A 12,611-nucleotide genomic window follows, 5' to 3' on the forward strand; every position below is an offset into this window, starting at 1 on the left:
AGTAACAAATGCCTTAAATCTTACTATTCTCTCTCTTTTTAAAATCAGGATATACAGAAAAATGGAGTATATGACAGAACCCGTGAAGCACACACCTGGACACATGTGAGTCACGTCCCTTTTCCCCCATCCCCCTTAAGTTTAAAAATGTTAAAAGTGACTCTTTGAAACTTACTGTGGGGAAAGCTTTTCTTTGCGGGGTGGGGTCGGGGGGATTCCTTTGTCTTAAGTGGGAAAAATGAAAAGCCTTGTTTCCTGAGAAAAACGAGTTCATTTTTCGCTGGGAAGTTTGTGGTAGTAAATACTGGTTTAAGAATGTTAAAATATTCACTGTACATTCTTCTAGGTTGGCACCAGCCATTGACTTTTAAGTTTAGGGTAATTAAAATGTAATAAAATTAAGTATTCAGTTGTTCCGTCTACTACCCACATTTCAAGTCCTCCGTAGTCACATGTGCCTGGTGGTTACCATAGTGGACATCAGAGGTTATAGAACTTTCATTTTGGGTAACGTCAATGGTTCTTAAATATTTTGTGTTCCCAGTACACCTAGGGTTATGACATTCCTATCATAGTGAGTCACTAGACATGATAGTCTTTCCATCCTCTAAAAATTTTTCTCCTTTGGGTAAATGTTTACATTTTGGCAGTCCCTGTGCTATACTGAGGCTTAAAAAAAATTTGCCTTTGGACTATAAAGCTGTCTGATGATTACTATTAGCAGTTATTTTGCCTCTCTAGACCCTTTGTACATTGGCCATATTTTGAGGTTTTTTGGAATTGCGGCCATCCTTGGTTTTTTTTCGCCTCAATAATCCAAGGTTTTTTAATCTACTGCATCTTTGAAGTCAGTTTTTTAAAAAGGGCAGAGATATTATGGCCTAACTTGAAGGCTTTGGTTTGTTTGTTTTTTATTTTTTTATTATTATTTTTTGTTGAAGTGTAGTTAATTTTTCAATGTTGTGTTAGTTTCTGGTGTACAGCAATGTAATTCAGTTTTATATATATATATATATTTTATATTCTTTTCCATTATTGTTTATTACAGGATATTGAATATAGTTACCTGTGCTATACAGTGGGACCTTGTTGTTTATTTTATATATAGTATTATAGTTTGTATCTGCTACTCCCTGTTTGATAGTTTTTTAATTTAACCTGTGCACTTATGAAATCTAATTTGAAAAACGTATGCTTTGTTTATTTAAGCTTGTGCTGCGATTGCGGTGTCCCGATCAGTCCAAATCCTGCCAATATTTGTGTGGCTTGTCTGCGAAGTAAAGTAGATATCAGCCAAGGCATTCCGAAACAAGTCTCTGTATCTTTCTGCAAACAGTGCCAAAGGTACGGTGTGGTACTATTTTATCCTGCTTAAAGTTGAGATTTGTATGTGGGAGAGCCACCAGGATATACTGACAATATTTTAAGAGTGTTAAGATATTCACTGTATATTCTTCTAGATTGGCATCAGCCATCGGCCATACGTGGCTTTTTAAGTTTAAAGTAATTAAAATGTAATAAAATTAAGTATTCAGTTCTGTCTGCTACCCAGATTTCAAGTCCTCAGTAGTCACATGTGCCTGGTGGTTACCATAGTGGACATCAGAGATTATAGAACTTTCATTTTGTATAATGGCAATGATTCTTAAACATTTTGTGTTCCCAGTACACCTAGGGTTATGACACTCCCATCATAGTGAGTCACTAGACAACGATAGTCTTTCCATCCTCTAAAAATATATGCAATAAGATACATGTAATAAAGTGCATGTAATTGAGATTTAAGTTTTATTTATGTTGGCCTAGCTAGAGATTTTAGAATTTGCAATTTTGTAGTGTTCTTTTCTAGTTTTCTCTGCTAATTTGGTAAAGTTAGTGCAAAGGTATTTGAATCTGTTCTTTTTCTGTTAAGGGATTAATAGGTTTGATGTATACAATTAATAGATACAAGTTGATGTTTTTAAGGGTGAGAGCAGATTTTAAAGACATATTGCTATCAATTACCATGAAGCTTTTGTTTTCCGCTTCAATCATATAGAAGCCATGTATGATAAAAAGCACCTTATTTTTTAAGTAATTTAGTGGTGTGTTTTAAATAAAACATCATGTATTAATGTTCCCATGTAACTAAAATGACTATAGCTGATGGAAAAACAGCTCAGTATATCATATCTAGGATGGTCTGAAATGAAGACTGGATTTTAAGGCAGACTTCTTCTGAAAGTTAATGTTTTATTCCTTTTATGTTTTCTTTAGTTGTTGGCATAAACAGCTCATGTCTAGGAGGCCACTGAGTAATACAAAACTACCCATTGAAACTATCCATAAAATTACATACCTGTGATTTCCCAAATGGGTTAGGACTCTAGTGGCTCTTAACTTTTTTGGGAGGGAGGGGTTCATGAATCCCTTTAAGAATTTAAAAACTGCGTCTTCCCAGAAAAATACATAAAACAAAGACATGAAACTTGTGTACTGTTTCAGGGAGTTTATAGTTTGTAAGCTTGGCAGGTGTGAGGATTAATCTATAATAAATATTTGCTATTCTTAAGAGCGTCGGTGGAGTGAAAAAAACACTGGACAAAGAATCAGGAGACCCAGTTTATCATGGATTTCTCACAAACTAGCTCTTTGATACTCTTGGCCAGTTCACCTCTCTAAGCCTTAATTTCCTCATCAGAATGAAGGGGCTTTATTAGATGATATACGAAGCCCTTTCTAACTCCAAAAACATGCTTATAACAAAGGGACCTATATAAATATTTTTTTTCAGTGAAACTTTAAAAGTGAAAATTAGAATATTTACTTAACAAGTAAGGGGAAAAAAAAGCATTCACATAATACATTTAGAAGTATTATGTATTTAACAAACATTTATTGAGCATTTACTGTATGCTAGGCACTGTCCTAAGTCCTGAGCTGACTGGGCTAAAAAACTTAAAGTACATACATAAGGGATTTAAATTTTAATTTAGTCAGGTTTTATATAAGATTTTAAATTTTACAATTTAAAATTTGAAAAGGGACTTTGAAGTAGATAAATAGTCTGAGCTATTATTGATACATAGTATTAGGTACTAATTTACCTTTTCTGTGTGTGAGAAATAAGCAGTTCTTAAGCATTTTAGATGTACATTATAAACCATTTTAATGCTATTTGGAGGTGATATTTTCACCTGTGTTTCAAAGTATAGCTTCAAGGAACACTGGGGCATTTTGTCATCCTCACTGGAATGCTTACTGGTGCTTGAAGTAATAAGACCTTTTAATAAGTTATTTCAGATTGACTTTCTCAAATACTCAGAATTTTATTTAACTAAATTACTTGTCTAACTGAAAGTTTTCTGGAACTTTTAAAATATATTTTGATTAAGTGCCTCAGATCAACCTTGGGTATTATTATATTTGATTAATAATCATTGTTATGTCTGCATATTCACATGGAAAATTTTTTTTCTGAGAGATCCTGAATTTCAATATATTTTCTCTCAGATATTTCCAGCCACCAGGAACTTGGGTACAATGTGCATTAGAATCTAGGGAACTTCTTGCTTTGTGTTTGAAAAAAATCAAAGCCCCTCTGAGTAAGGTAGGTCAAATAGCTAAAATCAGTTTTTGTGTGGGGGGGGTTCTGTGTGTGTGTGTGTGTGTGTCTAATCTCTCATTTTCAGATAATCCTTGTTTGAGTAGATTTTCCAAAATAACTATTAAATGCTACTATTGGTAAGCACACTACTACAAATGCTGTTTTCATTTTTAAAGTTGTATAAATTCTTTTTTAATAGAAATGAAAATCTTTTTGCTTTAAAAGATTTAGTATAGAATCAAATTTTTTTCATTCATTATATGAGAACCTCTTATGTGCAATAATCTTTTTCTGAAAATGTTTATATAAAGCCATTGCTAAACATAATTTGGAGGCTATAGTATTAGGGCTATGGTATTCGGTTTTAAAAAATTTTTCATTACTGCTCTGGAAAGAAAATATTTGTGCCTTTTACTTAAAGTCAGTGTTTAAACATCTTCAAAAAATAAATAGGGTTTGTTAGTGTAGTTAGCCTCTCTACATAACACTTTCAGTTTTCTTTATGCTAAACTTTATGACTTATTTCCACCAGGTATGTTTGTAATTGAAATGGCTCTTTTGGTTTGAAGAGCTTCAGATTCTCTTAAAACTCTGATAAAATTACCTGTAAGAGTTCTTTGAAGTTTCTCCCTTTATTTTCTTTGTTATGCTCCTTGGAATTTGTATCAGTCAAATGTTGGCCCTAGTAGCTGAAAACTTTGCCTTTTTGCCCTTGTATTGTTTTTAATCTTTTTTTTCCTGTGTTCCTGACAGTTTCCTTTATCTTCCAATTTTTGTATTAATTTTCTTGCAGTAGTAATATTTTAAGTTTAGAGTTTTTAATGTTCTTGATACAGTCTGTTGAATATTTCTGAAGGTTTAAAAATATGCTGTTATTGTTTTTTACTTTCCTTCTGTTCCCTGATTTGTCTTAGGTTTTTTTTTTTTTTCTGGAGTCAGTTTTTGTGTAATTTGGTCTTTTGTTTTCATACTTCCGGCTTTTGTCAGATGTTCATTAATAATTCATTAGCATTCAACAGACGTTTATTAACTCAACTCTGTGCCAATCTACTTTTGGTGTTAGGGATATGGAAGTAAATGAGAGAGACGAAATCCCTGTCTTAGAGCGCTTTTATTTTAGTTGAAGGGGAGGGTGTGGAGTAGTCAATGAACAAAATAAATAGGTATATTAAGAGGTATAAATTCTGTGGAGGAAAAAGCCAGAACTGTGCAGGGAAGAGTTGCAATTTAAAATAGAATGGTTAGGGGAGGCCTCATTGATGAGGTGATACTTGAATAAACATTAAAGGCAGTAGGGGAGGGAGCCATAATCTGGAGGAGAAGAGCTGTATGGGTAGACAAAACTAGTGTAGAGGCCAAAGGCAGGAGAATACCTGTGTGGTTAGAGTGGAGTGGGGAGGGAAAAGTAATTGGGGATGAAGCCAGGGAAGGCATGGAAAGTCAGTAGGTCAGGCCTTGTAAGCCCTCTTGAGGCCTGGTTTTTATTCTGAGTATAGTGGGTGTAGAGCAGGGGTCCCCAACCCTCAGGTTGTGGACAGGTACTGATCAGTGGCCTGTTAGGAACTGAGCCGCACAGCAGGAGGTGAGCAGCGGGGGTGGGTGAGCGAGCAAAGCTTCATCTGCTGCTCCCCGTTGCTCCCCATTGCTGGCATTCCTGCCTGAACAACCCCCCCACCCCCGTCTGTGGAAAAATTTCCTTCCGCAAAACCAGTGCCTGGTGCCAAAAAGGTTGGAAGGTTGGGGACCGCTGGTATACAGGGTATAGGGCAGAATAGTGAGATGAATGATTTACAGTTTATCAGCTTCCCTCTGGCTGTGTTTAGAATAGATGTGAGGGGCATGGGCACCTTTAGGAAGCGATTGTAGTAATCATGAGAAGTGATATTTGGATCAGTAGTAGAGGAAGTGAGAAGTGGACAGGTTCTGGCTGTATTTTGAAGGTAGTCAGTAGGATTTACTCATGAAGCTGGATGTATGTTTATGAGTTGGAATAGTCAAGGGTGACTTCCATGGTTCTTGACTTGATCAATCAGAGGAGGGAGTTACTGATAGTGAAGTAGGAAAGGCTTTAAGAGGAGCAGGTCAGGGGACTTCCCTGGTGGTCCAGTGGGTAAGACTCCTTGCTCCCAATGCAAGGGGCCCAGGTTTGATCCCTGGTCGGGGAACTAGGTCCCGCATGCGTGCGGCAACTAAGAGTCCACATGCCACAGCTAAGACCTGGCACAGCCAAAATAAATAATAAATAAATAAAAATTTTAAAAAAAGGAGCAGGTCAGGTGGGAGAGATCAAAGCTCATCTCAAAGTGGTACTTAGATGTCCATTAGACATGGAAGTAGAAATAGTGGGGAGCTGGATAAATGAGCAAGGGAGTGGTCCAGACCAGAGATAATAAATTTGGGGTGTGATGGTATTTAAAGCTGTAATATTAGATGAGATTTCCTAGAGAGTTTAGAGAAAGGAAGAAATTTCAGGACTGAATCCTGGGATCCTTTAATGATAAAAGTTTGAGAAGATGAGAAAAAAACATCAGTCATTACTTCTAATTAGCTGCAGGGAGAGCAATATGTATAATCGGGAGATCTAGAAGGTGAAGGGAATGTTCAGGAAAGAGATTGAGGATTTTGGAGGTTTTGTTGTTAGTGAATGTTGAATTCCAGATGCCAGTAAAAGGTTTTCGGGATTTGGGTAGGAGTGTTAGATGGGATAGAAAAGGGCATATGTGGAACCATATGGAGATCGGAGTGTGGGAGATGAGGGAGTGACTGAGGTAATGGTAAAGAAGGATTAAAGGGCTCGATAAGATGGATTAGTCCTGGTTGTCTGAGGACAGATGGTGTGGTGAGGCTGAGGAATGGGGAATGCAGATGGAGGCTGAGGGAATAAGAAGCTCTCTGTCACACTCTGTACCTGGTGTCGCTTGTTGACTACTAGGCTTTGCTTTAGGGAAGCCACTCGAATGAGCAGGGTTTTACTCTGGACTGCTGTACCTATACTAGCTTATCTAGTTCTCACCAGAAAGGTCTTGATAAAATTATATGCCTGCTCATGTCTTCCAAATCTGTTATCTACAGCTCCGATTTCTCCATAGAGCTCCAGACCAAATATATATCTCACTAACCATTGAACAGCTTCACTTGGATATCTTAGATAAATCCTCTTAAACTTAAATGTCTGAAACCAAATATAGCACATTCCTCCCCATTTAATCTGTTTTTTATTTGTGTCAGAAAAATAGTGTTACCTAGATGCCCAAGCTGGATACTTGACCATCATTCTAGAATCTTCTTTTCTTCCTTCCCATATCCAGTTATTACTAAATCCTATAGATTTTATCTCCTAAATAGCTCTTGGCTTGGATCTTTCTGCTGCTGTTATTTCCAACCCCTCAGTTCAGGTCACCTACAACTCTTGCCCAAATTATTGAAACAACCTCCATTTTTGTTCTCCCACCCCCTTCCTCAGAACACCCATTTTAGCCATATTGAGCTACATTCAGTTTGTCACATATGGCAAACTGTTTCTGGCCTCTGCTGATTTAGCAGTGAGTTACCATTGTTGATTCAGTATTCAGTGCATGAGACTCCCTGTAATGAATGTTCATTCTTTTTTTTTATTTAAGCCACATACATATTATAGTGAGAATAATGAAAGTAGAAACCTTTGTTCATGAGATTTCTAGTAGATGATGAGGTCATCAGGTCTTTCTTTTCTTCTAAAAAGTGTAATTTCCATTCAAAAAACTGTATACTGTTTTTAGGGGAAAGGAGTTTTTTTCTATGCAAGTATTTTAATTTTTGCTTGAATTATACCAGTTTCATTAATATAGTCATTAGATTTTCCCTTTATTTGCTGTTTTTGTTGCCATACCTCTGATGATAAATCTTTTTTTTTTTTTTAAACTGGTGATGTTGGGTAGATTAATCATGGATTCCTTAAGCATCTATGAAATCTGTTTATTAATGAGTTATTCTCTCATCTCTTTTCTCCTCAGATGGGAACTTACATTTCTTTTTGTTTGTGTTTTGTTGAAGGTACGGCTTGTAGATGCAAGCTTTGTTTGGACTGAGCCCCATTCTAAGAGACTTAAAGTTAAACTAACTATTCAGAAAGAGGTAAGCTATACATAATTTTCTCAGCATGGTTTAAAGTATAGTTAGGAGAATGAGGGGCTATTGGTAAATTATATTATGACTTGAACAGCTTAAAAGGAAACAAATGCATTCTTAATTTTAACCCTTTGTTTTCTTTTGGATCATCTGCACAGATGATCAGGTTGATAGTAAGAGCAGCCATTGTTCATGATTAGTGGGCTAAGTTAATCTTCTCAAAGTCATTTTTATTTGGAATAAGATTGAAGTAAAAACATGAGCTAAGGCAGTGCTTCTCAAACTTGGCTGATCATTTGACTCACAGTGACTGAATCAAACTGGATTCAACTGGATGTAAGATCCAGGAATCTATTAAAGCTTCCCAGGTGATTTCTGATGATTGCCTATGTTTGGGGACAATTAAATTAAGGAATATCTTCTTTTTTGAGAGTTTTATTGGTCTCCTAAGGAAGAACTTTATACACACACACGCATATACATGTATATATAGTTATAAAAATTCTTCAAAGAATATCCTTACAACACTTCAACTAAAGGTAAATTTGAAATGTTAATCTAATAAATCCTATGAATTAAACCTATATATCTTTCTTGAAATAGTATGACATAGGATTTTAAATGTAACTCATTTGTTGTTGATTTCCTCAAAGCATTCATAGAAGAAGATTTTAAGTTAAATATTGAAGGATCTTCTTTTAAGAAAACTATTTGTTATTAAACAGAAAGGAAAGAATGAAGGAGTGTGATTGTTTTCTTCATCAGGTGATGAATGGTGCTATCCTTCAGCAAGTGTTTGTGGTGGATTATGTTGTTCAGCCTCAGATGTGTGGAGATTGCCATAGAGTGGAAGCTAAGGATTTCTGGAAAGCTGTGGTTCAAGTCAGGCAAAAGGTAATGAGAGAAAGATGATGTGTGAATCCTCCATCTTGTATCTTTGTCGGTTATAAATAGCGAGTAAAACCTTTCTCCTTTCCCGTCTTTCCAAATCTTTCAGGCACTAGGGATATTCCAGGTCTCTGGGGCATTCACCTTTAGAAAGAGATCACTGCCACATTTTAGATAATCTTTAAAGATTGTTTTTGTTTTAAAAATCAGTGTCCTATATCTGTAGATGGCTTTTTTTTTGCATTTCATTTATTAATCTAATAATGCATTTATGTTTAGACTTTGCACAAAAAAACTTTCTACTATCTGGAACAGTTGATTTTGAAATATGGCATGCACCAGAATACACTTCGTATCAAAGACATTCATGGTGAGTTAAAATTTAAAGCATTTGAAATGATGTCAGAATTTTATTTCAGCTATCCTAAGGAGTCTTTTATCTTTACTGATAGTATCTAGAATAGTACTGTCCAAAAGAAATTTCTGTTAGGAAGAAAAAAATCTTAGCTCTTTATCTGCACTGTCCAACCAGTATGGTAGCCTCTAGCCATATGTAGCTATTGAATATTTGAAATGTGGTTAGTGAACCTGGGGAGCTGAATTTTTAATTTTTTTCTATTTTAATTGAAATTTACACTAAATAGCTAACAGATGAGTAAACCAGTAACTACATTAATAGAATGTAAAGTGGTATGATAGAAATTCATCAAAAACTTATTTTATGTAGAGGTCAGTTTCTGATTGAAAGAAAATTATTTTTGAGATCTGTAAGTTGTAATATTTTTGTTTTTCATATGCCTAGCGGCATTTGTGCTGGATACATTAAATCAAAAGGCTAAACTCAGTAATAATAAATAGTGATATACAAATGATATAATTAGATTTCTTGAAGATGGAATTTAAAAATGTTTGTGTAATTTCATAATGGCTCCTCAGAGCGTGTCCTGTCTTAGCACTTACTATTGATGTAGCATACTTTTATATACTAGCTGATGGATGAATATTTCTTTAATAATAGAAAAAATAAATATTCTTTAGCAAACGCTTAAGTCTCTTGCTAAAAGTTAATATTTTTAGTTGTAGGAGATGTGTATAATTTTTCTGGTTGTTAAAGTACAGGTTTAGAGATAGCTATTCTTGAAGGAATGACCAAATTCTTGTACTACTTATTTCAAAAGTGTAAGTTCCTCTGTTACTGATCTGTTAGTCATTTATCTCATATGTCTTGAGGAAAGTAATTAGAAGTGTGATTTTGGGTCCTTACATGGGAAGAAGTGAATATCAGTTATGTCACCTGGAGAAAATCTTTTAAGCTTTGTATCTGATTTGAGTGCATTACCAGTATAAGGTTAACAGTCTAAATCTGTAAAACATAGCTTACTGAATACTTATCGTGGGGAAGGTACTTTGCAGCCTGTTTAACATGGTGCCTGGCTATTTGTGGCTAGCCATCAGGCAAAAATACACCTTTGTCCTGAGTAACTTTGTTTTGAGTAACTTTTGGGGATTAGGGGATCCTAATATTCTAGCAAAGGAAACAGAAAACTGATTATCGTTCATCACCAGGGCAGAAATGTCCTTACACAGAATTTTTTGTAGCAAAAGACTTGGATACATTCTGGTACATGCCTTTGCTGTCACTTTAAAAATCAAAAATGCTGGAAGTTTAACAATGCTTTTTTTCATCTAGAGGAATTAATCTATTTTTTCCCCCTACTGGTTCTTGGTTTGATGTAAATGAATCTTTTGTTTGATTGCTTGTTTGTTTGTAACTTTGTTTTTAAAATCATAACAATTGTAAAAATTTAAACAAGTATATATGAATGAAGGACCTCTGTCCCATTTATCCACTTGTTATTCCCAGATGTAGCCCCTTAAAACAAGGTATTACAATATGTACTCTGTATATAAATTGTGATAGCATTGGTTTCCCCTCATACATGAGACTGTTCTGTAATATTCTGTGACTTGCCATCTTAATATATTTAGAAACGTTTCCAAGTCATTGCATATAATCCTATTTTATTATTTTTAACCACTATGGTTGTGTATTTGTTAATCAGTATGTTTTTAATTATTTAGTTGTTTCCTATTAACTGGTTTACAAGATGCTCTAGTTTTTTTGCTGCTACAAACAGTACTGTAATAAACATCCTTACGTTTGTGCATAGTGGTTTTTCTGTGGGACTGAGTTCAGGAATTGAAATTACTAGGCAAAAGTATACAAATGTTAAATTTTATATATGTGCTGCTAGATTGTTTTCCAAAATGGTGCCAGCTTACAGTCCAATCACTTGTGAGAATTCCTCTTTTTCCAAACACTTGCCAACACTGCATAAGATTGTATTGGACTTTCTAATTTTTGCTGTTCTGATGAAGAGAATAAAAGCATCTTGTTTTTATTTTCATTTCCTTGATTACTAATGAGGGTTAACATTTTCATATGTACTGGCCATTTATGTTTATCTAATGTGAATTGTCCTGCATATATCTGTTTTTTCCTTATATATTTTGTGTCTGTTATTCAGGATATGAATCTCATTACGTGTGTGTATTATTATATATATATATAGAGGAGCATGCAGAGCATGTGTTTGAGTGTGAACCTGAGAGAGCAGATACTTTCTTAAAATGTCTCATGTCTTTTATCATCTAAATTTTTCATTTTTTAGTTTTATATAGCTATGGCTTTTGACTTTCTGTCTTGCATAGGAAAGTTTTTTATACTCCAAAAATTAGTTTTAGAAAGTAAATTTTTGTTTTACTTTTGGATCTTTAATCTTACCTGGTAAGAGTTTTTCCCAGAAAGTTAACTTGCATTGTCTCAATACTTACCTACCAAGTAGTCTGTCCTTTCCCCACTGATTTGAAATATCTCCTTTCTTATATATACTAAATTCCTTTGTACACATGGCTCAGTTCTGACTTATTTTGTCCCACTGCTTTTATTACAATATGTAAATTTACTTTACAGTATGTGCCCTTTTATTAATTCTTTTGTAAACCTTGGTTGATAGTGAGTAAGAGCATGGGTTTTGGAACCAGATTTTGTGAATTTGAATCTCTCTTCCACCAGTTTTTTGCTGTGTGACCTTAGGCAAGTTATCTAACTTACCTGAGCCTCAGTTTTCCCATTAATAGAATAGAGAGGATGATAATAACCCTACCTCATAGGATTATAGTGAGGATTAAATAATTTGTGTAAATCACTTAGAACTGTGCCTGGTGCATAATCATGTTTATTTAGTTCTTTTCTGTATTTCAGTGACATGTTATTGTTTTCTTCATCAAGATTTTGAATGTTTCTAGTTTTTTTAAGACTATTCTATGCTTTTTGTTATTGTGGATGGCAACTTTTTTCATTATATTTTCTAAGTGATTATTGCTAGTATTTTGGAAAACTGTTGATTTTGTATGTTGATCTTTCTGAAATTTCTTAATCACTAATAGTTTACATTATATTCTTGTGTCATATATATGATAATTTACTAGGTAAATTATTATCTGTACACAATGATAGTTTTATTTCTTCCTTTGCAGTATTATTCCCTCTTTTTTTCCCCTTTGGCTAGGAGTGGAGAATAGCATTGAGTGGTAATGTATCAGGCATTACCATCTTTCTGTGTTTCACCCCTAAATAGAATATTTGTTGAGATTTCTATCTGATACATATGCATATATAGTTATATTTGAACTGTTCTGTCCCATCATGCTATCAGTTACGTTAGTGACATTGAAACAGTCGGAGTTTTTCCCTCTTTCTGCATACTGTTAATCAACATGTTGAAGTTTTGTAAGAACCTGCCCATTAAGCCATCCAGTTTGGTATGAGGAAAGGGGGTAAAGGCTTTTCAACTCCTTTTATTAAGACGTTAGTCCTTCAGGTATTATACTGCTTCTTGAATCAATTTTAATAGCATTTTCCAAGGAAATTCACCATTTCGTCTAGCTTTGCACATACTTGGCATAAAATTGAACATGGTATATATATCATAGTGTTAAATCTCATCCATAACTATCGTTGTCTTCT

The 12,611-nt window shown here is 34.6% G+C and overlaps 1 protein-coding gene across 1 annotated transcript in view; it reads left to right on the top strand.

Moving 5' to 3' along the window:
• The window catches only part of NMD3 (NMD3 ribosome export adaptor), a 43,189-nt gene that overhangs the window by 604 nt on the left and 29,974 nt on the right, over nt 1-12,611 (top strand). Inside the window, exons 2-7 of the mRNA XM_060100014.1 lie at nt 49-105; nt 1,210-1,344; nt 3,493-3,589; nt 7,619-7,699; nt 8,459-8,587; nt 8,861-8,951. Of these exons, the coding sequence (XP_059955997.1) occupies nt 62-105; nt 1,210-1,344; nt 3,493-3,589; nt 7,619-7,699; nt 8,459-8,587; nt 8,861-8,951 (577 nt within the window). The 5' untranslated portion in view covers nt 49-61. The remainder of the gene's footprint in view (nt 1-48; nt 106-1,209; nt 1,345-3,492; nt 3,590-7,618; nt 7,700-8,458; nt 8,588-8,860; nt 8,952-12,611) is intronic.

The sequence above is a fragment of the Mesoplodon densirostris genome, chromosome 5, assembly GCF_025265405.1.
Source record: "Mesoplodon densirostris isolate mMesDen1 chromosome 5, mMesDen1 primary haplotype, whole genome shotgun sequence".
In the NCBI taxonomy this organism is placed as follows: Eukaryota; Metazoa; Chordata; class Mammalia; order Artiodactyla; family Ziphiidae; genus Mesoplodon; species Mesoplodon densirostris.